At 35.4% G+C, this 24,079-nt stretch overlaps 1 protein-coding gene across 1 annotated transcript; it reads right to left on the reverse strand.

The window, feature by feature from the left end:
- Positions 1-209: 209 nt before the first annotated feature.
- LOC133632480 (gastrula zinc finger protein XlCGF57.1-like) lies at positions 210-17,632 on the reverse strand. Its single transcript, XM_062024916.1, has 2 exons — positions 17,151-17,632; positions 210-3,172 (listed from the first exon to the last, which is right to left on the reverse strand). Exons 1-2 carry the CDS (start codon positions 17,437-17,439, stop codon positions 1,698-1,700), a joined length of 1,764 nt encoding a protein of 587 aa, XP_061880900.1. The 5' UTR covers positions 17,440-17,632; the 3' UTR covers positions 210-1,697.
- Positions 17,633-24,079: the final 6,447 nt, after the last annotated feature.

Consider the following 24,079-nt stretch of genomic DNA (forward strand, 5'->3'; position numbering starts at 1 on the left):
TATACACATATATACATACATATGTACATATATACATACATAATACATATATGCATACATCTTTACATTTTACAGTTTATCATGGTTCTTCTATACTGCAAACATGAAAACAAGACATTAACGTATTTCCCCGTTACAAATATCATAACCCAATCTAAACTTCTTTTTTTTTTTAAACTTCTTTATTTCAAGAGATACAAAACAGCATACAGCAACAACGCCATCTTTCAAAACAGCAATATAATGATCAATAAAATTAAATATATCTTATAAAACATTTTGAAATGTGGTCATAAGAAAAATATCTTCAGTAGTTGCCAGACTATCATTACTATTCAGAAAATAAAGCAAGATATTAAAGCACAACTACTATACAGTACAGGTAAATATGAAGATCCATACATGACGTGACTACATACAACAGGAAGTGATTCCTACGTGACGTCACATAAACCAAAATATTTCCATAAAACAGAAGAAGATAAACATATTTAAAAACTCAGCTAAAATATGTCTCTTCACAAACCAGGACAACATTTGGTATTTCTTCTTCCAGGAAAAAAGTATATTGTTATGTTGTTGTTGTTTTTTTTAAACAAAACTTGCTTTGAAGATTTCAGCATAGGTTTGAGGACTCGAGCAGATTGTGGGCAAACAAGCGTATTCCTAGCAAGAAGTCAGATTAAAGCAGAGTGAAAATGTCACATACATGTGCTGTGGAAATAGTTCCAATATAGATTTTACTAAATGTTATAGCAGACATTTTTGAGTATAGAAAAGAACAGATTTGATGTTGTAAAAAAAAAAAAAAAAGAAGTTGTTTCAGAGTCCCTAAGATAGTCCATCATAAAGGGAAACACGTTTTAAAACAAAAAACTGAGGATGGGAATCTACAACTCATGATCCCATTTGATTTAGAGTTGAATGATCCGCCTACGATAAGCATTCTGCTTCCTTTATGGTATTCGTCATTAATACATGGTGTGTCAGAGTAACTATACTTGTTGTTTTAGAGGGTATGAAGAGGTCCATGGCATCCTTAATGCTGTCACTAATATAGGCCCACGCTGCATTGGCTCCTTGTTCTTTTGAGAGAGAGTTCTGCTTAACATCAGCCAAGTATGAACGCATTCCATCACAATGTGCTTTGCCGTTGTTCCAAACTTTACGATATTGCTGGAAGATTATAGTGAGCCACAGTAGATACCACACAGTGGTCAGAGGAGCCAAGAGGAGCACTGAGAGTGACAACATGATTGTCTGGCGAACTACTAAGGAAGACATCCAGTTTGGAGCAAATTCCATCCTTCCCAAACCTTGTAGAATCATCAACTAGTTGGCGGAGGCTTCAGAGTATAACTAACTCACGTGCTCAATCCCCATGAGTGTCACGTCTTTTTACTTCCCAGCCAGTCTCCATGATGGCCATTCCGATCCCCAAGAAGAATAATTTCAGACTTTAGGTGGAAGTCTTGGATAGAGTCAATATGCTCAGATATTACGTTGTCCAATGAGTCATCATCTGATTGTGGTCTGCACACGCAAAACATGGCCACCATGCAACCAGGTGTAGTTCCAGGCAAATCGAGTCGTGTTGTTGGTGTTCAAGATCGGGCATTCTGGAGGCGGTAAAAGCGTCACTGAAGAAGACGACGGTTCCTCCCCAGCTAGTCACCACAAACTTAACAGCAAGTCGGTTATTCTCCCGTGTGTGACCTAATGTGCTGGGTCAAACCTTGTCTGGTATGAAAGCTTTTATTGCAAACTGAACAAGTAAAGGGTTTTTCTCCTGTGTGTGTTCTCATGTGATCAGCCAAACTGTTCTTCTGAGAAAAGCTTTTATCGCAGACTGAACAATTAAATGGTTTTTCTCCTGTGTGTGTCCTCATATGTGGGATCAAATTTCTCTTGTGAGGAAAACCTTTACTACAAACTGAACATTTGAATGGTTTTTCTCCCGTGTGTGTTATCCTGTGTTGAATTAAATTGCTCTTATGAGGAAAACTTTTACCGCAAACTGAGCAATTAAATGGTTTTTCTCCTGTGTGTGTTCTCATGTGTTCAGTTAAATTGACTTTTTGATGAAAACTTTTACCGCAAACTGAACAAATAAATGGTTTTTCTCCTGTGTGTGTTCTCATGTGTTGGGTCAAACCACTCTTTTGAGAAAAGCTTTTACCACAATCTGAACAATAAAATGGTTTTTCTCCGGTGTGTGTTCTCATGTGTTGAGTCAAGTCATACTTTTTAGGAAAGCTTTTACTGCAAACTGAACAATTAAATGGTTTTTCCCCTGTGTGTTTCATTATGTGTTGAGTCAAACTTTGTCTGAAAAAAAACCTTTTACCACAAAGAGAGCAACAAAATTTTTCTTCTGTGTGTGTTCTCATGTGTTGGGTCAAACCACTCTTTCGAGAAAAGCTTTTATCACAAACTGAGCAATTAAATGTTTTTTCTTCTGTGTGCATTTTCATGTGTTCAGTCAAATACCTGTTTTGAGAAAAGCTTTTACCACAAATTGAACAACTAAAATTAAACGTTTTTACTCCACTATGCGTTATCATGTGTTGAGTCAAATGGCTATTTTTAGCAAACCTTTGGCCACAAACTGAACAAATAAATGGTTTTTCTCCTGTGTGCGTTCTCATGTGTTCAGTCAAATTGCTCTTTTTGGCAAACCTTTGACCACAAACTGAACAAATAAACGGCTTTTCTCCTGTGTGTGTTCTCATGTGCTGAATCAAATGGCTTTTTGCAGTAAAACCTTTCGCGCAAACTGAGCAGCTCAAAAGTTTTTGACCTCTCCTCTTTTTGAGGCATTCAGAGTGTTTGTTGTCGGTGTGAGTCCTCACATCACCTTCACAGTCTGTATCGCTGCTCAAAGTTACTTCAACCTCGTCTTCAGCCTCACTATCTGGTAGTGGAGATACAACTGTGTCTAGTTGTGGTTTCTCTTCATCATCTTCAGTCTTCACAGAGACAACAGTCAGTGGCAACTTGGTGAGGTCAGCTTCTTTTGACCCTAGAAGACACTCTCCCTCCTGAGTGATCCGGAGTTCTTCCTCTTCCTTTTTTAAGTGGGGTTGCTGTGGAGTCTTCTGCTTCGAAGTGGCGCTTCCCTCTACCGACTGAGAGGGAAGTTCTTCTGGATGACCAATCAGCTGCTGGACGTCTGCAGGACACAAACAACAGAAACACAATTTAGTTCAGACATGATCCATGAGAGGTTTCTCCTTGAACTCCCGCCCCACTTTCTTCTATGTACTGTATGTGTGTGTAGTGTTTCATGGCCATTCATTTAGTGCCTTGCCAGTGTCAGAATATTATAGTAAATGTACATTTTTTAAACGTCATTAGACTTCAAACTGTTTGATCAAGCGCACAAAAATATGCAGCCTCATCATCGTCCTTCAGGCCTGGCTCCTGAGCTTCCCATAGCCCAGCTCCCACCTGTGCCTACGCCACTCGTCTCTGCTCCACGCAAAATTAAGGCTCTGTCGATAGTAACAATACCAAGTCCTATATGGCGAGTTGCTCGTATTCCGACACGTGACTTCTTCCCAGAGGTCCAGTGGTGGTCAACCAAGCCAAGATGGCTGTCGTGCAGCAAACTATCTGAGTCCTGCATATGAGGAAAACATTACATTATGCAAGGGAATATATCCCTATACTTTATCCAAAAAAAAAATGTCCAGTGATATCAAGGATTATCTGTCAGTCGCGTTCCAAGAAATATCGAACTATCTTGTGCACCAGACGCCATTCTACAAGACAAAACAGATACAAATTGGGAAAAACATGGAGGTCTACAACTTATTTGTGTGTGGCTGGGTCAAGGAAATTGGTATCAAGACTCTCCCGGATAAATATTAGAAGTGTAAAATTGAATCGGTACAAATCGAAAACCGATACAAACTTTAGAGTAGTGTTTTCCCGATTCCAATATTTTGGTACCAGTACCGAAATGTATTTCGATACTTTTTGATACTTTTCTAAATAAAGGGGACCACAAAAAATGGAATTATTGGCTTTATTTCAACAACAAATCTTAAGGTACATTAAACATATGTTTATTATTGCAAGTTTGTCCTTAAATAAAATAGTGTACATACTAGACAACTTGTCTTTTAGTAGTAAGTAAACAAACAAAGACTGCTAATTAGTCTGCTGACATATGCAGTAACATATTGTGCCATTTATCATTCTATTATTTTGTCAACATTATTAAGGACAAGGTGTAAAACATAATTATTAACCTACTTGTTCATTTACTGCTAATACCTGCTTACTTTCTCTTTCAACATGTTCTATCTACACTTCTGTTCAAATGTAATAATCACTTGTTCTTTTGTTGTTTGGATGCTTTACATTAGTTTTGGATGATACTACAAATTTGCGTACAGGATCATACATTGGTCATATTAAAAGTCCTCATGTGTCCAGGGGCGTATTTCCTGACTTTATAAACATAATATACTTTTTTTTTTAAATGAAAGAAGATTTTGTGATGCTAAAAATATAGATGTAATCATAGTAGTATCGACTAGATACACTCTTGTACTTGGTATCATTACAGTGGATGTTAGGTGTAGATCCACCCATGGCATTTGTTTACATTCAGGTACGGCGTCATTAGCGGTGACACCGGTGAGCTACGGTGTGTAGTGAAGCATGTTACTACACATGTTACATGGTACTTTTTAGAGGTGGTATAGTACCAAATATGATTAATTAGTATCGCGGTACTATACTAATACCGGTATACTGTACAACCCTACTTTAGAGATATGAATACATCCTTTGGTGAGGCTCTAGATCGATATATATCTAGTAGTCATACCGAAGACTATAAAAATGGGACCCATCACCTCCCTGCTTGACGCTCAGCATCAAGGGTTGGAATTGGGGGTTAAATCACCAAAAATGATTCCTGGGCGCGGCCACCGCTGCTGCTCACTGCTCCTCTCACCTCGCAGGGGGTGATCAAGGGTGATGGGTCAAATGCAGAGAATAATTTCGCCACACCTAGTGTGTGTGTGACAATCATGGGTACTTTAACTTTAACTTTTTAAGGGTAGGTTGATGTCTAGTTGGAAAGTCATGAATCAGTTCATTGGAGCTCTGCTACGAAATATGGCCGCTCTAATCTTGCGTGACTTCTGTGTTGACGTGACACGAGAGTTACGTTCTTGTTTGTGGCTGACAAAAGAGCAACATGGCAGACAGCCCCGAAAGAGTTTAGAAACAACGCACCCCCAAATCTTTCATCTAAAGTGTAGTAAAGGTTTCAATCAATCAACCCATGTTTACTTATGTAGCCCTAAATCACGAGTGTCTGCCACAACGACATCCTCGGCTCAGATCCCACATCAGGGCAAGGAAAAACTCAACCCAATGGGACAAAGAGAAACCTTGTATTTCTTTGAAAAAGAATGGTTAGTTAGATCAAATTTGGCCATTTGTAAAGTTTGGAAAGCAGCGATAAAGTAGCGGCAGCACGACTAATCTGAACACCCTCCCCCGTTGTGTCGCCATGGAGACACTCAAGCCAGCAATGAGGGAGCTAAGGATGCTAATGCTAGCAGAGCTACCAACTTGCAAGACTAGGACACTGATTTGAAAGATTTCCAGCTCAAACTTCGCCACAACTCTGCGAGGTAATCACAACATCTGCTATGCTGTTCATTGTGCTAAAGACAAAGACCTGGCTGCACAGTAAGCAGCAGAATGGCACTTTGGAAAAGCATTTGAATATCTACACTAAAGCTGCGGATTAGTTTACTTTGTGGGACTTAATTGTATCTTGCACTTGTGTTACTGTGGTGTTATAACCCCTCTACTTGATGCACGGCTTGCTTTTCTCTGTTTTTAATTGTTGCTGCTTGAGCTAACAACAGTAGAAACCAGGTAGCTTTTCCAAAAAGTGTGTTGTTTACGTCTTCTTTTCAAAAAGTATATGGATTGCAATGCACTGAAGTTGATACTTCTATTTGCTTAATACCGGAACCACCTGATTTGTCTGTGTCTTTTAAAAAAATGAACTCAATAATGACATTGTTATGAGCTGATACATGACGATGGAAGTTAATTATCGTCTGTATTACAAAAGCTTTTTTTTTTTTAACACTGAATTCATGTTACTGAACTTTTTGCGTTTGAATTTTGTGAACAGAATTTTTTTTACAACAAATTATGCTGACAATTTCATTGAACAAAATGTGTTGGCAAAACGAGTGTGTATAAAAATGATGTGTATAAAAAAAATGCATTGTTTAAAAATACATTTTTTTCCAATTTAGTGTATACATTTTTAGCGTTTTGAAATTATGTGTGTTAAAATTCAGTGTAAAAAAATTCAGCGCTGAAAAATGTGCTGCTTCAAAAAGCAAGACCCACTTCCGGTAAATTAAGACTGGAGCAATCGACCCCGTCTCAGATCCAGCCAATGACGATTCAAGTTTGAAGTCTTTGAAAAAAAAAAATTCAGAGTAAATAATTTCAGTGTATCAAAATTCAGTGTAAAAAAAAAAGTGTAAAACATTTCAGTGTAAAAAAAAAATTTCTGTTTGAAAAAGCAAGACTCATTTCCTGTAAATGAAGACTGAAGTATGGATGTTAATGTGTGTCTTTTATTATGAAAGTGTTTTTTGACACTGAATTTATTTTTGCCTTTGAATTTTGTGAACTGATTTTTTTTTTTTTTTACATCAAATTATGACAATTTCTGTGTAAAAAAAAAAAGTTAGATTTCAGTGCTAAAAAATTCAGTGTCGAAAAACGTTCTGCTTCAAAAAGTAAGACTCACTTACTGTAAATGAAGACTGAAGTATGGAGGTTAATTTGTGTCTTTTATTATGAAAGTGTTTTTTTTTCCATTGTGGCTTGTGCAGCCCTTTGAGACACTTGTGATTTAGGGCTATATAAATAAACATTGATTGATTGATTGATTGAAGTCACGGGACACGGGTCTTGCAAAACAGCATAAAAAGCAGTGTGGTGTTCGGGTCTGTGGGACCCGTTTTCATTTTTTGTTAAAAGAAAAATGATACAATTAATTAATTTTTCAAACTGAGACTCACTGAATTTGGCTCATTTTCTGTGAAGAACATATATCACAAACATATTTAATGACCACACCCCATACACCCCCCCTACACATTTCTATTACATATAAGATGTCCAGTGTTGACAAACAATGTTGCAACCTTGTGTGAGAACCGCGGGTACAGAAACACAAAAGAAGAATCCCTGTGGGATGCAGAAACTGGCATTGGGATAAGGTAAACATCTGTTCAGTATTTAATCATAAAAGTGTTTGATTGTGAGGCATTAAAAGCCACAAAATGCAACGGGTCCATCAGACCCACAAACGCTGGCTGAGTAACAACAATATGAACATTACAAAAGGGTTAATTCTACTTAATTTTGTATATTATATGATGATGTACTGTATATTTTAACTGTGGGTCCCTATGCATAAGCTGTATGCTTCTAGAAATTACCCTTTTGCAGAACAAACTCTGATATTAACAAAAGAAACATTAACGTAATATCAAATTGTCTGTAAATAAATAAATAAATAACTGGGCTACCTGGGCATAATACAACATAATTAACATTTCAATGCGACCCACTGGATAATTCCCAAACTATAGAAATGATTCCAATGGTTAGAATCTGCTCTTTTGAGTGACATGCGGGTTGCTACGGTAACCATAGGAAGCTCCTTTTGAAACATGCCTTTTGCTAACAATTTTTTTTTCAATGGAATTGTCAGTATAATTTGATGCAAAAAAATTCAGTTCCCAAAAATTAAATGCAAAGAATTCAGTTACATGAATTCAGTGTCAAAAAAATATTTCATAATAAAGACACAAATTAATCTCCATACATGATACATTTAATTATTATTTTTTACTGGGCAAAGATTCCATCAGCGTCGAATCACATTCATTCGTAATGTTTTTAAATGTATTGTTAGTGAATCATATCGTAACCCACAATCATATCCAATCGCCAATTAAGACAGTGATGCACTCCCCGAGGAATTATACTTCATTTTTGCTGGGATAAGGTTGCTTTTCATGATTAAACTTCATATCTACAGCCATGTTTGTTGTTGTTGTTGCACACGCTGTTTATGAGTATGCGTGTTTTTCCTTGTTTTTTTTATTTTATTTTACGATAGATGTCCTTGTTGTGTATGTCCTGAAAGCTAATATATATATATATATATATATATATATATATATATATATATATATATATATATATATATATATATATATATATATATAAACAGAGACATATACATTAGGGATGTGAATCTTTGGGCACCACACGATTCGATTCTTGGGGGTAACAATTCGATTCTGAATCGATTGTCAATTCAAAGCGATTCTCAAGTGAAAATCTATACTTTTTTTAATAACGTTAAATGCCATTTCTATGATAAACTACATCATTCCTCCATAAAATAGATAAACAGCTCTAATCAATGTCTATATTACTTGAAAATAAAATTGGTTTTGTTTAATAACATGCTTCCCAAACATTTAATAATGTTAAACACAAATAAAATAAGAAAAATATTATCTTTTGTAAAGTAAATCTGTACAGCAAATCTGGGCATCTACATCAACAATATGATTTTCCTAAATGGCTAGACAGGGTTATAAAAAACATTTTAAATCTATTTTAGATATTTTTGAAATGATAAAGAATCGTTCCAAATAAGAATTGCGATTAATCTGAAAATGTTTTTTTTTACACCCATACTATACATATATCCATATATATACATACTGTATATATATATATATATATATATATATATATATATATATATATATATATATATATATATATATATATATATATATATATATATATATATATATATATATGTATATATATATATATATATATATATATATATGCACTACGGTTCAAAAGTTTGGGGTCACCCAAACAATTTTGTGGAATAGCCTTCATTTGTAAGAACAAGAATAGACTGTCGAGTTTCAGATGAAAGTTCTCTTTTTCTGGCCATTTTAAACGTTTAATTGACCCCACAAATGTGATGCTCCAGAAACTCAATCTGCTCAAAGGAAGGTCAGTTTTGTAGCTTCTGTAACGAGCTAAACTGTTTTCAGATGTGTGAACATGATTGCACAAGGGTTTTCTAATCATCAATTAGCCTTCTGAGCCAATGAGCAAACACATTGTACCATTAGAACACTGGAGTGATAGTTGCTGGAAATGGGCCCCTATACACCTATGTAGATATTGCACCAAAAACCAGACATTTGCAGCTAGAATAGTCATTTACCACATTAGCAAAGTATAGAGTGTATTTCTTTAAAGTTAAGACTAGTTTAAAGTTATCTTCATTGAAAAGTACAGTGCTTTTCCTTCAAAAATAAGGACATTTCAATGTGACCCCAAACTTTTGAACGGTAGTATATATATATATATATATATATATATATATATATATATATATATATATATATATATATATATATATACACATATATACACATATATATATATATATATATATATATATATATATATATATATATATATATACACATATATATATATATATATATATATATATATATATATATATATATATATATATATATATATATATATATATATATATATATATATATATATATATATATATATATATATATATATATATATATATATATATATATATATATATATATATATATAAAATAATTTTGAAAGATTGCACCCGATGGCCATAAGACAAAACTGCACTTGTTGTCCATAAAGATAAAAATAGTGTTCATGTATGAGATCTAGGGCTGCCAATTATGGCCAATGTAATAATTAATATTATTGTTATCAATATTGAAATCATGATTACTGATTGTTAGGTAAAGCCGTTTTGGGGTGTGAACATAATACCCTCATGTCATCTTTAATGTCTAATAAAAAGACTATAGATAAACGTTATCCATATATCTAAAGACAATTTTTTTTATTTTCCTTTAATAATATCAACTTGTCAGCTTTTTGTCATTACATGATGCCTTTATCTCTATTTTTACATTTGGATAGAGGGAGGTTTTGTTATTTTGAAGTTACCGGTATGTACATTTATATGTATATGTAAATGCTGTATCAGGACAGATCCATTAAGAGTTTGAGCAGCAATATGTCGTATAGGAATTAACTCTACACAATAAAACATTAACAAAATGATGTGTCACATGAATGGTTTTTGAAGTAATAACTTTGTGACATAAAAAAACAAGTACTGTAAAAAAAACAAACATGGCATTTACTTGTTGATATCAAAATAAAACACAAAGCAATTTGGCTAATGAAGATGAAGTCTAATAAACAAGCTTTGTTCTTCAACAACGCCTCCCTAGTGTTTCAGTACAACAGTTTGGCCAACAACAACAAAAAACCCGGCGTGATGCCTCTCACATCAAATACACAATCTTCGCAGCCTGCGTTCAATTCGATGAGATGACAAAACATTTTAGCTAGTATTGATGTTATTTTAACACTGATACAGTTTGCAGTTAAATAAAGGAGGAGTGAACATCCCAGTCAATAAAGTAAAGACTTTATAAACAAGTTGTGACGACATTCACGACACATCGCCTGCTGCAAAACATCAAAGAGTTTTCTACTTTGCTGTATACTTTTAGTGTGGGGACAAGTGTGTCTGTCTCCAATATTGTCCACACCTGTCTCCATCTAAACACAGCAGTGCGCTCTTAAACGCACGGCGGGAAGTGAGGGAAAATGACGTTAAACCAAGCGCTTGGCTCCGTTTACTCCGAGGGGAAATCTCTGCAGCAAAGTCCGTGTAGTTAGTCCGCCATGACTCTCAAGCCAAACACCGCTAGTGCGCACGTGCCTGGCTTTGTGTTACCTAAAATGCATTAATGAACGACGGCTTTTCGGTAATCAAAAAATTAGACGGTGTTACGAAACGTAGGGAATGTTATCGCAAATTATCATTGTACCGTTTACTGTTACATCCCTCGTCTATTAACAAGTAAAAAGTGGACTCTCACACTATTAACTAGATCCACTATGGACTGGACTCTCACACTATTATGTTAGATTCACTATGGACTAGACTCTCACTATTATGTTAGATCCACTATGGACTGGACTCTCACAATATTATGTTAGATCCACTATGGACTGGACTCTCACTATTATGTTAGATCCACTGTGGACTGGACTCTCACAATATTATGTTAGATACACTATGGACTGAACTCTCACTATTATGTTAGATCCACTATGGACTGGACTCTCTCTATTATGTTAGATCCACTATGGACTGAACTCTCACTATTATGTTAGATCCACTATGGACTGGACTCTCTCTATTATGTTAGATCCACTATGGACTGGACTCTCACAAGATTATGTTAGATCCACTATGGACTGTACTCTCACACTATTATGTTAGATCCACTATGGACTGGACTCTCACTATTATGTTAGATCCACTATGGACTGGACTCTCTCTATTATGTTAGATCCACTATGGACTGGACTCTCACAAGATTATGTTAGATCCACTATGGACTGTACTCTCACACTATTATGTTAGATACACTATGGACTGGACTCACACTATTATGTTAGATCCACTATGGACTGGACTCTCTCTATTATGTTAGATCCACTATGGACTGGACTCTCACTATTATGTTAGATCCACTTTGGACTAGACTCTCACACTATTATGTTAGATCCACTATGAACTGGACTCTTACTATTATGTTAGATCCACTATGGACTGGACTCTCACTATTATGTTAGATCCACTTTGGACTAGACTCTCACACTATTATGTTAGATCCACTCTGGACTGGACTCTCACACTATTATGTTAGATCCCCTATGGACTGGACTCTCACACTATTATGTTAGATACACTATGGACTGGACTCTCTCTATTATGTTAGATCCACTATGGACTGGACTCACACTATTATGTTAGATCCACTATGGACTGGACTCTCACACTATTATGTTAGATCCACTATGAACTGGACTCTCACGCTATTATGTTAGATCCACTATGGACTGGACTCTCTCTATTATGTTAGATCCACTATGGACTGGACTCTCACAATATTATGTTAGATCCGCTATGGACTGGACTCTCACTATTATGTTAGATCCACTATGGACTGGACTCTCACAATATTATGTTAGATCCACTATGGACTAGACTCTCACACTATTATGTTAGATCCACTATGGGCTAGACTCTCACACTATTATGTTAGATCCACTATGGGCTGGACTCTCACAATATTATGTCTTATCCACTATAGACTGGACTCTCACAATATTATGTTAGATCCACTATGGACTGGACTCTCACACTATTATGTTAGATCCACTATGGACTGGGCTCACACTATTATGTTAGATCCACTATGGACTGGACTCTCTCTATTATGTTAGATCCACTATGGACTGGACTCTTACTATTATGTTAGATCCACTATGGACTGGACTCTCACTATTATGTTGGATCCACTATGGACTGAACTCTCACTATTATGTTAGATCCACTATGGACTGGACTCTCACACTATTATGTTAGATCCACTATGGACTGGACTCTCACTATTAAGTTAGATCCACTTTGGACTGGACTCTCACTATTATGTTAGATCCACTATGGACTGGACTCTCACACTATTATGTTAGATACACTATGGACTGGACTCACACTATTATGTTAGATCCACTATGGACTGGACTCCCTCTATTATGTTAGATCCACTATGGACTGGACTCCCTCTATTATGTTAGATCCACTATGGACTGGACTCTTACTATTATGTTAGATCCACTATGGACTAGACCAGGGGTCACCAACGCGGTGCCCGCGGGCACCAGGTCGCCCGTAAGGACCAGATGAGTCGCCCGCGGGCCTGTTCTAAAAAAAAATAAAAAAAAATTAAAAAAAAAATAAAATAAAAAATATATATATTTTTTAAATTAAATCTACATAGAAAAAACACAGGATACACTTTCAATCAGTGCATCAACCCAAACAACCTCCCCCATGCACACTCATCCACACCCACTCACACAAAAGAGGTTATTTCTTTCTGCTACCAATATTCTGGTTCCCACAACATAGACAACACATCTGCAAGGGACACAGTCCCTGAAGCACACATGATTGTATAGGCTGCTGGTCCACTAACATTTTCATTAATTACTATTTTTTATGTCATTATTTTTATATTGTTTTACTTTCTTTTTTATCCAAGAAAATGTTTTTTATTTATTTATCTTATTTTATTTTATTTTTTAAAAAAGGGCCTTATCTTCAACAGACCAGGTTGTCAATGAAATTAGATTTGTTTAAAGGGTTTTTTAAACCAGGCCCAGTCCAGATAATGTCCAAGTCGGACTCAGCAACACACACCTTCATTCATGTACACAGAAAAAAATTAGGGAACACAACAGATTGCATATAATTTATAAACAAAATTACATTTTCAAAATAAGCATTTATGTACAGTCCAGATTATGTCCAGGTCACTCAAATTAGGGAACACAACAACAGATATCATATAATCTATAAACATAATTATACTTTCAAAATAAGCCTTTGGCATCATTATCGTTTTCAACCATGTAACTTTCTAAAGTTAGAAAATACTGAATAAATGTTTTAAAGAATGTAATACTAAGTGAATATCTGTTTTTGGCCTTAAAAATAAACATTTTACCGAGTACTATAATTAAATTGACTAAATCATGATTGTCAATGAACTCTCCTAAAATAACAGAAACCACATTAAGCTTCATAAACAAACCAATCCTTAAACACATTTTTTCAACTTCCACCCAAAACAAAGACACAATATGACAATACCAAAACAAATGCAGGGTGGATTCAGGCTCCTGACAACAAAATCGGCAATCATCTGACTCTGTCATATTCCATAATTTTAACATTTTCCCTGTGGGTAAGAAGTTATAAATAATTTTAATTTGAAAATAACGATTTTACACATCGATAGTGGTTTTATAGATTAGTTTGAATATGGCATCCCATGGCAACGGGCAGTCAAAAAAGTCCTCCCATTTTCCATTTGTGTTGTATGAGGCAGCCTTCAAAGATTTCTTTATTAAATAAAAATTATATATTTTTCTATTTATTTTAGTTCCTTTTGCCAACTAGAATTTCTTAATAGAGGTTCACAAACTAATAATTTAGTAGTTCCATAATTAATTATTTGTTTCCATCTTTTCCCAATTACTCCAGTTAGTTGATAAAATGAAAAGCTTGAGCAAGCATCACCATACATAGCTCTAAATTCATCATACTTCATCATTTTACCATTCTCATTGATAATATCATTGACAAAAATGATTCCTCTTTCAAACATATTTTTCCAAAAGAAAGTCTTTCCATCTATTACAATATTAGAGTTCATCCATATTAACTGCTGCAAAATATCGTCTCTTTTTTCTGGCACATAAAATTGAAAACACCACTATGAGTAGAGTGTTTCCTTTATGAACCCCGCCATGTTTCCCAGCAGACTCTCTGGGAGGGGATCACTTGTAAAAAAGGATACAATTTCTTTTGATACAGTACATGTTTTTTGTCCAACAGGACATTTGTGTACCACTCAATGTTTAAATACATCTTTGGAACAATTGATGCTTTTAAAGACAGACACATAGCTTCAAGGTTGAGAAGTTTCAGGCCCCCATATTCATACTCTTTGTACAAAACCTTTCTTTTAATCTTTTCTGGTTTGCCGTTCCAGACAAAATCGAAGACCCTCCGCTCATAAATCTTAAAAAAGTTTTGTGATGGAGCTGGTAATGACAAAAACAAATAAATAAAATGAGGAATAATTAACGAGTTGGCAATAGACATTTTACCATACAAGGTTAGGGATTTCCCTTTCCATAATTGCATAATTTTGTCCAGCTTTCTTAGTCGATTATCATAATTTACTGAGCCTAGATCTTCCAGACTTTCTGGGACAACAACACCAAGTATGTTAACTGATCCATCTGTCCACAAAACAGGCACTTTGCATTCCATTCGAAAGGACGTTCCCTTTAGATTTCCAATCCTTAACATTTTACATTTATCATAATTAAGCTTAAGGCCAGATTGCTGTGAAAATATGTCCAAAAGATTAAGAAGGTTCCGCAAACAATGAGGAACAATCTTATCTTTGTGAATCAGCCTTTTCTGACATGAACTTCATCAAGAACAAACACAGAACACGCCTCACTGATGCACATCTGCAAGACTCACTCAGAGTTGCAGTGTCAAGTTACACACCAGAGTACAACACACTAGTTAACAGCATGCAATGCCAGGCTTCCCACTAACTGACAAAGAAACAGATAACAGATTTGGTGTCCAGTTCAAAGTGTGACAGGATTTAAAAATTTGAGAGTTTACTTTTGTATTTTACATGAGTTATTATTTGTACAAACATGGTGCAAAGTAATTCATGATTTGTTAAAAAATGTTAGTGGCTAGCTAGTTAAAATGGGATATTGTGATTTCACAAGACTGTCTTAGAAGTGATCATTTGAAAATGTTCAATTTGAAAAATGTGCACTTAGAGAAAATATAAAAAATAAAGTGTTGCATATTGATATTTATCTGTTTCTATATATATTTATTGTGAGAAATCATTAAGATGATCAGTGTTTCCACAAAGATAAATATTAATAATAACAGAGTTAAAGGTAAATTGAGCAAATTGGCTACTTCTGGCAATTTATTTAAGTGTGTATCTAACTGGTAGCCCTTCGCATTAATCAGTACCCAAGAAGTAGCCCTTGGTTTCAAAAAGGTTGGTGACCCCTGGACTAGACTCTCACACTATTATGTTAGATCCACTATGGGCTAGACTCTCACACTATTATGTTAGATCCACTATGGGCTGGACTCTCACAATATTATGTCTTATCCACTATAGACTGGACTCTCACAATATTATGTTAGATCCACTATGGACTTGACTCTCACAATATTATGTTAGATACACTGTGGACTGAACTCTCACTATTATGTTAGATCCACTATGGACTGGACTCTCTCTATTATGTTAGATCCACTATGGACTGAACTCTCACTATTAGGTTAGATCCACTGTGGACTGGACTCTCTCTATTATGTTAGATCCACTATGGACTGGACTCTCTCTATTATGTTAGATCCACTATGGACTGGACTCTCACAAGATTATGTTAGATCCACTATGGACTGTACTCTCACACTATTATGTTAGATCCACTATGGACTGGACTCTCACTAGTATGTTAGATCCACTATGGACTGAACTCTCACTATTATGTTAGATCCACTATGGACTGGACTCTCTCTATTATGTTAGATCCACTATGGACTGGACTCTCACAAGATTATGTTAGATCCACTATGGACTGTACTCTCACACTATTATGTTAGATCCACTATGGACTGGACTCTCATTATTATGTTAGATCCACTATGGACTGGACTCTCACTATTATGTTAGATCCACTATGGACTGGACTCTCACTATTATGTTAGATCCACTATGGACTGGACTCTCACAATATCATGCTAGATCCACTCGACGTCCATTGTACCGGTCGCCCAGTTGGGGGTCCCCACATCTGCGGTCCCCTCCAAGGTTTTGTCATTGTCATCCCATTGGGTTGAGTTTTTCCTTGCCCTGATGTGGGATCTGAGCCGAGGATGTCGTTGTGGCTTGTGCAGCCCTTTGAGACACTTGTGATTTAGGGCTATATAAGTAAACATTGATTGTTTGATATACACAAAGACATCATGACTCTCATTAGCTACATTGTTAGCTGACTTTTGCTAGCGTTTATTTACGAGTTAGAATGCATTCAAAAAGACAAACATGCGTTCTTGCCTTACATAAGGACTGTGAATGACAGGCAAACTTCCAAAAAAAAAGTGCAGTTGCCCTTTTAAGGTATATTCGATTTTAAAACATGTCAAATTGATGTTGAAAAGACCAATTTTTTTAAACGCATCATGACACTATATTCTCACTCTGGCCATTTTCTGAAACTTGACAGCCCTGATGTTATTTTAGTTTTTGTATTACCTCCAATCCTCTGCAGGTTGATGTGGACATGTGGTCCAGTCTTCTCTTCACACACTGCACATCTCTTACTCTCTTCTTTCTTCGCATTCAAGCTAACAATCATGGCCGTTCTTTGTTTGCGGCGTTCAACAAAGTCAGCTAATTTATCATCAACGCTCTTTTCGGGGCTTCCGCCAGCCTCCAAAATGACGTTGTTGGAAACTTCAACTCGTTCATCTTCATTTGAAGTTCTGGTCTTTTTCTCCGTTGCTGATTCTCTTTCACGTTCTCTTTTCTTGAACGTCGCCATCTTAGCAGAGTCGTCCACGTTCTATCAAGTCTTCAATCTTCACTTCACTCCATCGCTCCAAACTCAACTTGCGTTTCGTGGGCTTTAGAAAAGAGGAATATTTAACAATCTACATAACCGTTAGAATATTAGTTTGAAACTTCTTCAGGAGGACAAAGCCGCTCTGTCGGCCATCTTGGTCACTGTCACTACAAGCAGAGTCCACGCATGCGCACCACGTCATTTCCGGTACGTGTATATATTTATTAAAATATATATTTTTAAACAATTGAAATATTTATTGTACACATTTAGTCATTCAATTATCTTTTTTTTTTTTTTTACTTTATTTTGATTTATATAATTATCGCAGGAGGCTGCAATATATATATATATATATATATATATATATATATATATATATATATATATATATATATATATATATATATATATATATATATATATATATATATATATATATATATATATATATATATATATATATATTGCAATATCGCCCATCACTACTACACATATATATACTTTGTATCCCTACAAAATAACACCCATTTCATCATATTTTAACAATTGTTCCTCTTTTTTTTATTGTACTAATTCTACAACTGATCAATAATGTTGCCAGTCAGTGTATTTTTTTTTAAAACCTTTATTTATCTCACTTTTATATTTTTTATTTTTTTAAATAAATGTTTTTATTGAATTTGACAGGTATTACAATATACAATAGAACAGTAATCACATTTCCTCCTTTTTTTCCCACCCACTTCCAAGAACAGCAACCCAACACATACCCCATACACACAAACCCCCCCACCCCCCAGGTCCTACATAAATTAAAGGTACAGTCACAAACGGAAAATAATTATTACATCACTTTCTTCTCAACATAGGCAGATAGTAAATATACACCCAGAATGAATATAAATAAAAAATAAAAAAAGGAAACTGGTTTGTGAAAGGTGAACTTTTCATGTGTCCTATAGCGTCTTTAATTTAGCTATGTAGTCAAGTCAGTGTATTTAAATTTTTTTTTTTTATAAACCTTTATTTATAAATTTTAACATTTACAAACATCCATTTTCTACCGCTTGTCCCGTTCGGGGTCGCGGGGGTACTGGAGCCTATCTCAGCTGCATTCGGGCGGAAAGCGGGGTACACTGTCCCTGGACAAGTCGACAGTTGAGAAATAATAATCAAAGTACCGTATTTTTCGGACTATAAGTCGCAGTTTTTTTCATAGTTTGGCCGGGGGTGCGACTTATACTCAGGAGCGACTTATGTGTGAAATGATTAACACATTAGCGTAAAATATCAAATAATATTATTTATCTCATTCACGTAAGAGACTAGACGTATAAGATTTCATGGGATTTAGCGATTAGGAGTGACAGATTGTTTGGTAAACGTATAGCATGTTCTATATGTTATAGTTATTTGAATGACTCTTACCATAATATGTTACGTTAACATACCAGGCACATTCTCAGTTGGTTATTTATGCCTCATATAACGTACACTTATTCAGCCTGTTGTTCACTATTCCTTATTTATTTTAAATTGCCTTTCAAATGTCTATTCTTGGTGTTGGCTTTTATCAAATACATTTCCCCAAAAAATGCGACTTATACTCCACTGCGACTTATATATGTTTTTTTCCTTCTTTATTATGCATTTTCGGCAGGTGCGACTTATACTCCGAAAAATACACTACCGTTCAAAAGTTTGGGGTCACCCAAGCAATTTTGTGGAATAGCCTACATTTCTAAGAACAAGAATAGACTGTCGAGTTTCAGATGAAAATTCTCTTTTTCTGGACATTTTGAGCGTTTAATTGACCCCACAAATGTGATGCTCCAGAAACTCAATCTGCTCAAAGGAAGGGCAGTTTTGTAGCTTCTGTAACGAGCTAAACTGTTTTCAGATGTGTGAACATGATTGCACAAGGGTTTTCTAATCATCAATTAGCCTTCTGAGCCAATGAGAAAACACATTGTATCATTAGAACACTGGAGTGATAGTTGCTGGAAATGGGCCTCTATACACCTATGTAGATATTGCACCAAAAACCAGACATTTGCAGCTAGAATAGTCATTTACCACATTAGCAATGTATAGAGTGTATTTCTTTAAAGTTAAAACTAGTTTAAAGTTATCTTCATTGAAAAGTACAGTGCTTTTCCTTCAAAAATAAGGACATTTCAATGTGACCCCAAACTTTTGAACGGTAGTGTACGTTAAGTACAAAAACAGTACACAACCGTACAAAAACAGTACAAAACAGCGCCAGGGGGTTGTAAATTCAAAGTAACTAGAATAGAATGCAATATATGTATATATAACAAACATACTTGCCAACCTTAAATCTGGAACACAGCATCATCGTTTTCACAGCTTTTTGGTTGTTAGAGGTAGAGAGTGTTTTAATTCAGAGTTCTAAATCTTTTTTAAAGGCACAAAAAACAGGTCGGGTATTGAGAAACTTACATTTATGAATACACAACTTAGCCAATAGTATAATGAGGTTGCAAAGGTAAAATTCCTTTTCAGTCAGTGTATTTTAAGCAGTCATGTTCATGCACGCGGTCACTGGTTTTAATTTAAAAAAAATATTTATTGAAATGACACTGTAATATAAAACACTACATACAAAACAGACAGAAAAAAAAAATTGTGGAAATGTACCGCGTCGTTGGCCAGCTGCAGGAGCTCCCACAGAACACGTATGTATTTAGATTTAGATTTCTTATCTGTTGTTTCTGTCATTTATCATATGTTTATCTTCTCCCTGAGTTTTTATTATATTCGTGCTCTATGTTTGTTCTGACTGTTCTGTTTTAAATTTTCTTGAATATTAGTTGTAAATGCTCTACTTTGTAAATTTTTTTTTTAAAAAGAAGAAAAAAAAAGAGGGGAAATAATTGTGTTTTGTACTTCAGTGTTTTTCAACCACTGTGCCGCGGCACACTAGAGTGCCGTGAGATACAGTCTGGTGTGCCGTGGGAGATATTCTAATTTCACCTATTTGGGTTAAAAATATTTTTTGCAAACCAGTAATTATAGTCTGCAAATGATGTGTTGTTGTTGAGTGTCGGTGCTGTCTAGAGCTCGGCAGCCGGTAGCTAATTGCTTTGTAGATGTCAGAAACAGCGGGAGGCAGTGTGCAGGTAAAAAGGTGTCTAATGCTTAAACCAAAAATAAACAAAAGGTGAGTGCCCCTAAGAAAAGGCATTGAAGCTTAGGGAAGGCTATGCAGAACGAAAGTAAAACTGAACTGGCTACAAAGTCAACAAAAACAGAATGCTGGATGACAGCAAAGACTTACTGTGGAGCAAATACGGCGTCCACAATGCACATCCGAACATGTCATGACAATCAACAATGTCCCCACATCGAAGGATAAAAACAAGTAAACTATTCTCGATTGCTAAAATAAAGTAGATGCGGGAAATATCGCTCAAAGGAAGACATGAAACTGCTCAAGGAAAATACCAAAAAAAGAGAAATAGCCACCAAAATAGGAGCGCGAGACAAGAACTAAAACACTACACACAGGAAAACAGCAAAAAACACCAAATAAGTCACGGCGCAATGGGACAGGTGGTGACAGTACACCTACTTTGAGACAAGAGCTATAGTGATGCATGCTTGGTTATGCTTTAAAGTCATATCCAACAATTTCGACAACGACTTTTTACTGTCAACTGAGTTTCTTTTTTTTAATGATTTCTGCTGGTGGTGTGCCTTCGGATTTTTCAACGCAAAAATTTACCTTGGCTCAAAAACGGTTGAAAAACACAGCTCTACTTTACGGCAGTATATATATATTTTGAAAATATAGGCATTTTAATACATATATATATTTTTTTTAGAACAAGCGGTTGCCTATCCCATCAGGCACAGGACATTGATACAACATTGACCATACATGCATGTCCTTTAAAACTGACTTTGAAACAATGTTGCAAACATAGTTGTATTTGTAAATTGAGACAATGTTGATGTCCAACGTTGTAGGTTGGGAAATTACCCAATTTCAAAGGTCAAATCAACGTCACAACCTGACATTGAAAGAACGTTCTCAAAAGCATGCATCGTTTCAACGTTGTATTTGGGTTGTGGAAATGGAAAATTGGATGGGAAATGACCAAAATTCAATGGTCAAATCAACGTCGGAACCCAACATTGATTAAACGTCGTCAAAAAGCATGTTGTTCTAACATTATGTTTGAGTTGCTCAACGTCAGGACCTAAATCAACACCTTCTCAACGCTGTTTTAATGTCTTGTGGCCGCTGGGATGTCACACTAATATACGTACAGTATATCCATCCATTCATCCAGCCATTTTTCAAACCTATAATATATATAAGGATTGTATATATTAAGGATGTATTTTACCTAAGGAAATGTTTTATTTAAAGGAAATATTTTACACACACAGATAATGTGCGTAATCACTGTTCCAGAATAAACATAAATCACCTTTAACCAAATATTAAGTTGTATATAAATCTAATCCATTGTTATTATTATTACTTAGGTTCCCACAAATGTAATGTAATAGAATAGAATAGAATTAAGAATACATATTATATATGATATTAAAAATAATATATGATATAATATGAGATACAATGATATAATATGATAAAATATAATATGGCATAATATGATAACTGCTAATCAAGTCAGATAGGAAATATTTGTGATATCAATAATACATTTGCTGAAACACAAACACACACGTGCGCACACACACACACGAGTTTGTGGTAACAACCATTTAACAATTATTTATAGAAAATAAAGAGACTCTTATGGACAATGTTATGGATAAAAAAAACTGTTTTCATTTTTAGTGTGTTGTTTTTTGATGTGGGGACACTTTCTACAAAGGGTCAAATGGGACAGAAATAAATACATCTTAAAATAATTACCTAAATGTGTCATTGATCAATACAATTTTAAATAAATAATTGTGTATTTAAATGTGTCGTGAAATAACTTATTGTAAATTATATTCACCACCTAACTATTTAATTAATTATTTTACAATTTAGTTAATTGGTAAATGTATCAAACTAACATTTCATATATTTGGACAATTTAAATGTTTCACAGTTAAACTCTTTCACAAATCATTTATTTCCTGAACCTGTGCGGCAGCTTCATGAATTTAATTCATCTGTCAAACTCAGCAAAGTCAGGAAATCCTAACTAACTATTGAAATTAAACCTAACTAAACTTAACTATTGAAATTAAATAAATGTGTCATTGATTTACTCTTGACCAGACATTTGCAGACTGCTATGCACTCTGTATGTTGTCTGACACTTTTGTACCAAATAAACCAAATTAAAAAAAATTAAATTGGTATAACTTTATTTCAGACATTCCATAGTTAGAAAGTTTTCCACCACAGAGCCGAATATAAAGCCAGATATAACAGAACATGTTTGAAAGCACTGCCTTAGGGGCATGTCTATGGATATTCTCATCCATCCAGCTCATTGTAATCTCAAGGCATTCAACTGGACTGTTTGGTTTGTCTTAGAAGACGTTTTGCCTCTCATCCGAGTAGGATTCATAAATTCATGCTCAAAGACAAGTTGGTCAAATTTAGTCAAGTGGCTGGTGCCATTACCTCAGTAGGCTTCATCAGTTCATGCTCATAGACTTACATCGGTCAGATCTAGTCTAGCGGCTGGTGTCAAAATCCCAAGTATTTATACTCCAAAACCAGGCGGGTGTGCCTGGGTGAAGATGGTTTCGCCCTATCGTAGTGAGAAACGAGCAATCCTAACTTTCAAAGCCAACGGCAGTCGTTGAAGTGTAATTCCCCCTCGTTAGCATTGAGGTATTGTGTGGCAGAATGATCTCTGTGGATCGACTACTACCAGTCCAAAATAGTCGGAATCACCCACGTTAGCATTCCATTCAGTTGTAAACAAATGGCACAAAGGAGCATCTGTGACCAGAATGTTTCTAACTCTTGTTATTTGTTGGAGGCTAAATTGAAGAGTCTCTTAGAAATGGTTGAAAGGACAGTGTTGTATGTGAGAGAAAGGTGGTGTCGCAGACCACCTCCTCTGTTCAGGGATAAACCGTTTTTTCAACCTTGACATAAATGGCTTCCCTCACTCCTCTTTCGTACCATCCGTCCTCCATGTCCAGAATTTGTACATTTTTGTTCTCGAAGAAGTGTTGTTTCTCCCAGAGGTGCAGGTAGACAGCTGAGTCTTGGCCTGAAGAGTTTGCCCGTCTATGCTGTGTCATGCGTCGGCTTAGTGGTTGTTTTGTTTCCCCAATATATGAATCAGTGCATTGATCATCACACTGCATAGCATACACCAGTTTGTTTTTGTAGGTGTGGAGTGTCCGGTCTTTAGGATACACTAGTCTGTCTCAGGGTGTTGCCTGGTTTGAAGTGTACTGGGATGTTGTGTTGGTTAAAAAGTATTCGGAGTTTCTCAGGTAGACCTGATACATGTGGAATGGCAACATTTTTTGCATCTGTCACCTTTTTTCCACTCTGTTTTTGTTATTTCTGGAACTGGATGCACTTTTCAGAAATGACCAGCTGGTATAACCACAGGGCTTCCCTCAAATGCCTGTGCTCTTTCTCTTTGGCCTGTGA

Source organism: Entelurus aequoreus, linkage group LG17, assembly GCF_033978785.1.
Source record: "Entelurus aequoreus isolate RoL-2023_Sb linkage group LG17, RoL_Eaeq_v1.1, whole genome shotgun sequence".
NCBI lineage: Eukaryota > Metazoa > Chordata > Actinopteri > Syngnathiformes > Syngnathidae > Entelurus > Entelurus aequoreus.

Coding starts and splice junctions, on each gene's coding strand:
- LOC133632480 (XM_062024916.1), bottom strand. CDS start 17,439: ATGGCGACGTTCAAGAAAAGAGAACGTGAAAGAGAATCAGCAACGGAG. Junction 3,173..17,150: donor CAACCTGCAGAGGATTGGAG/GTAATACAAAAA, acceptor TGTGTCCTGCAG/ACGTCCAGCAGCTGATTGGT.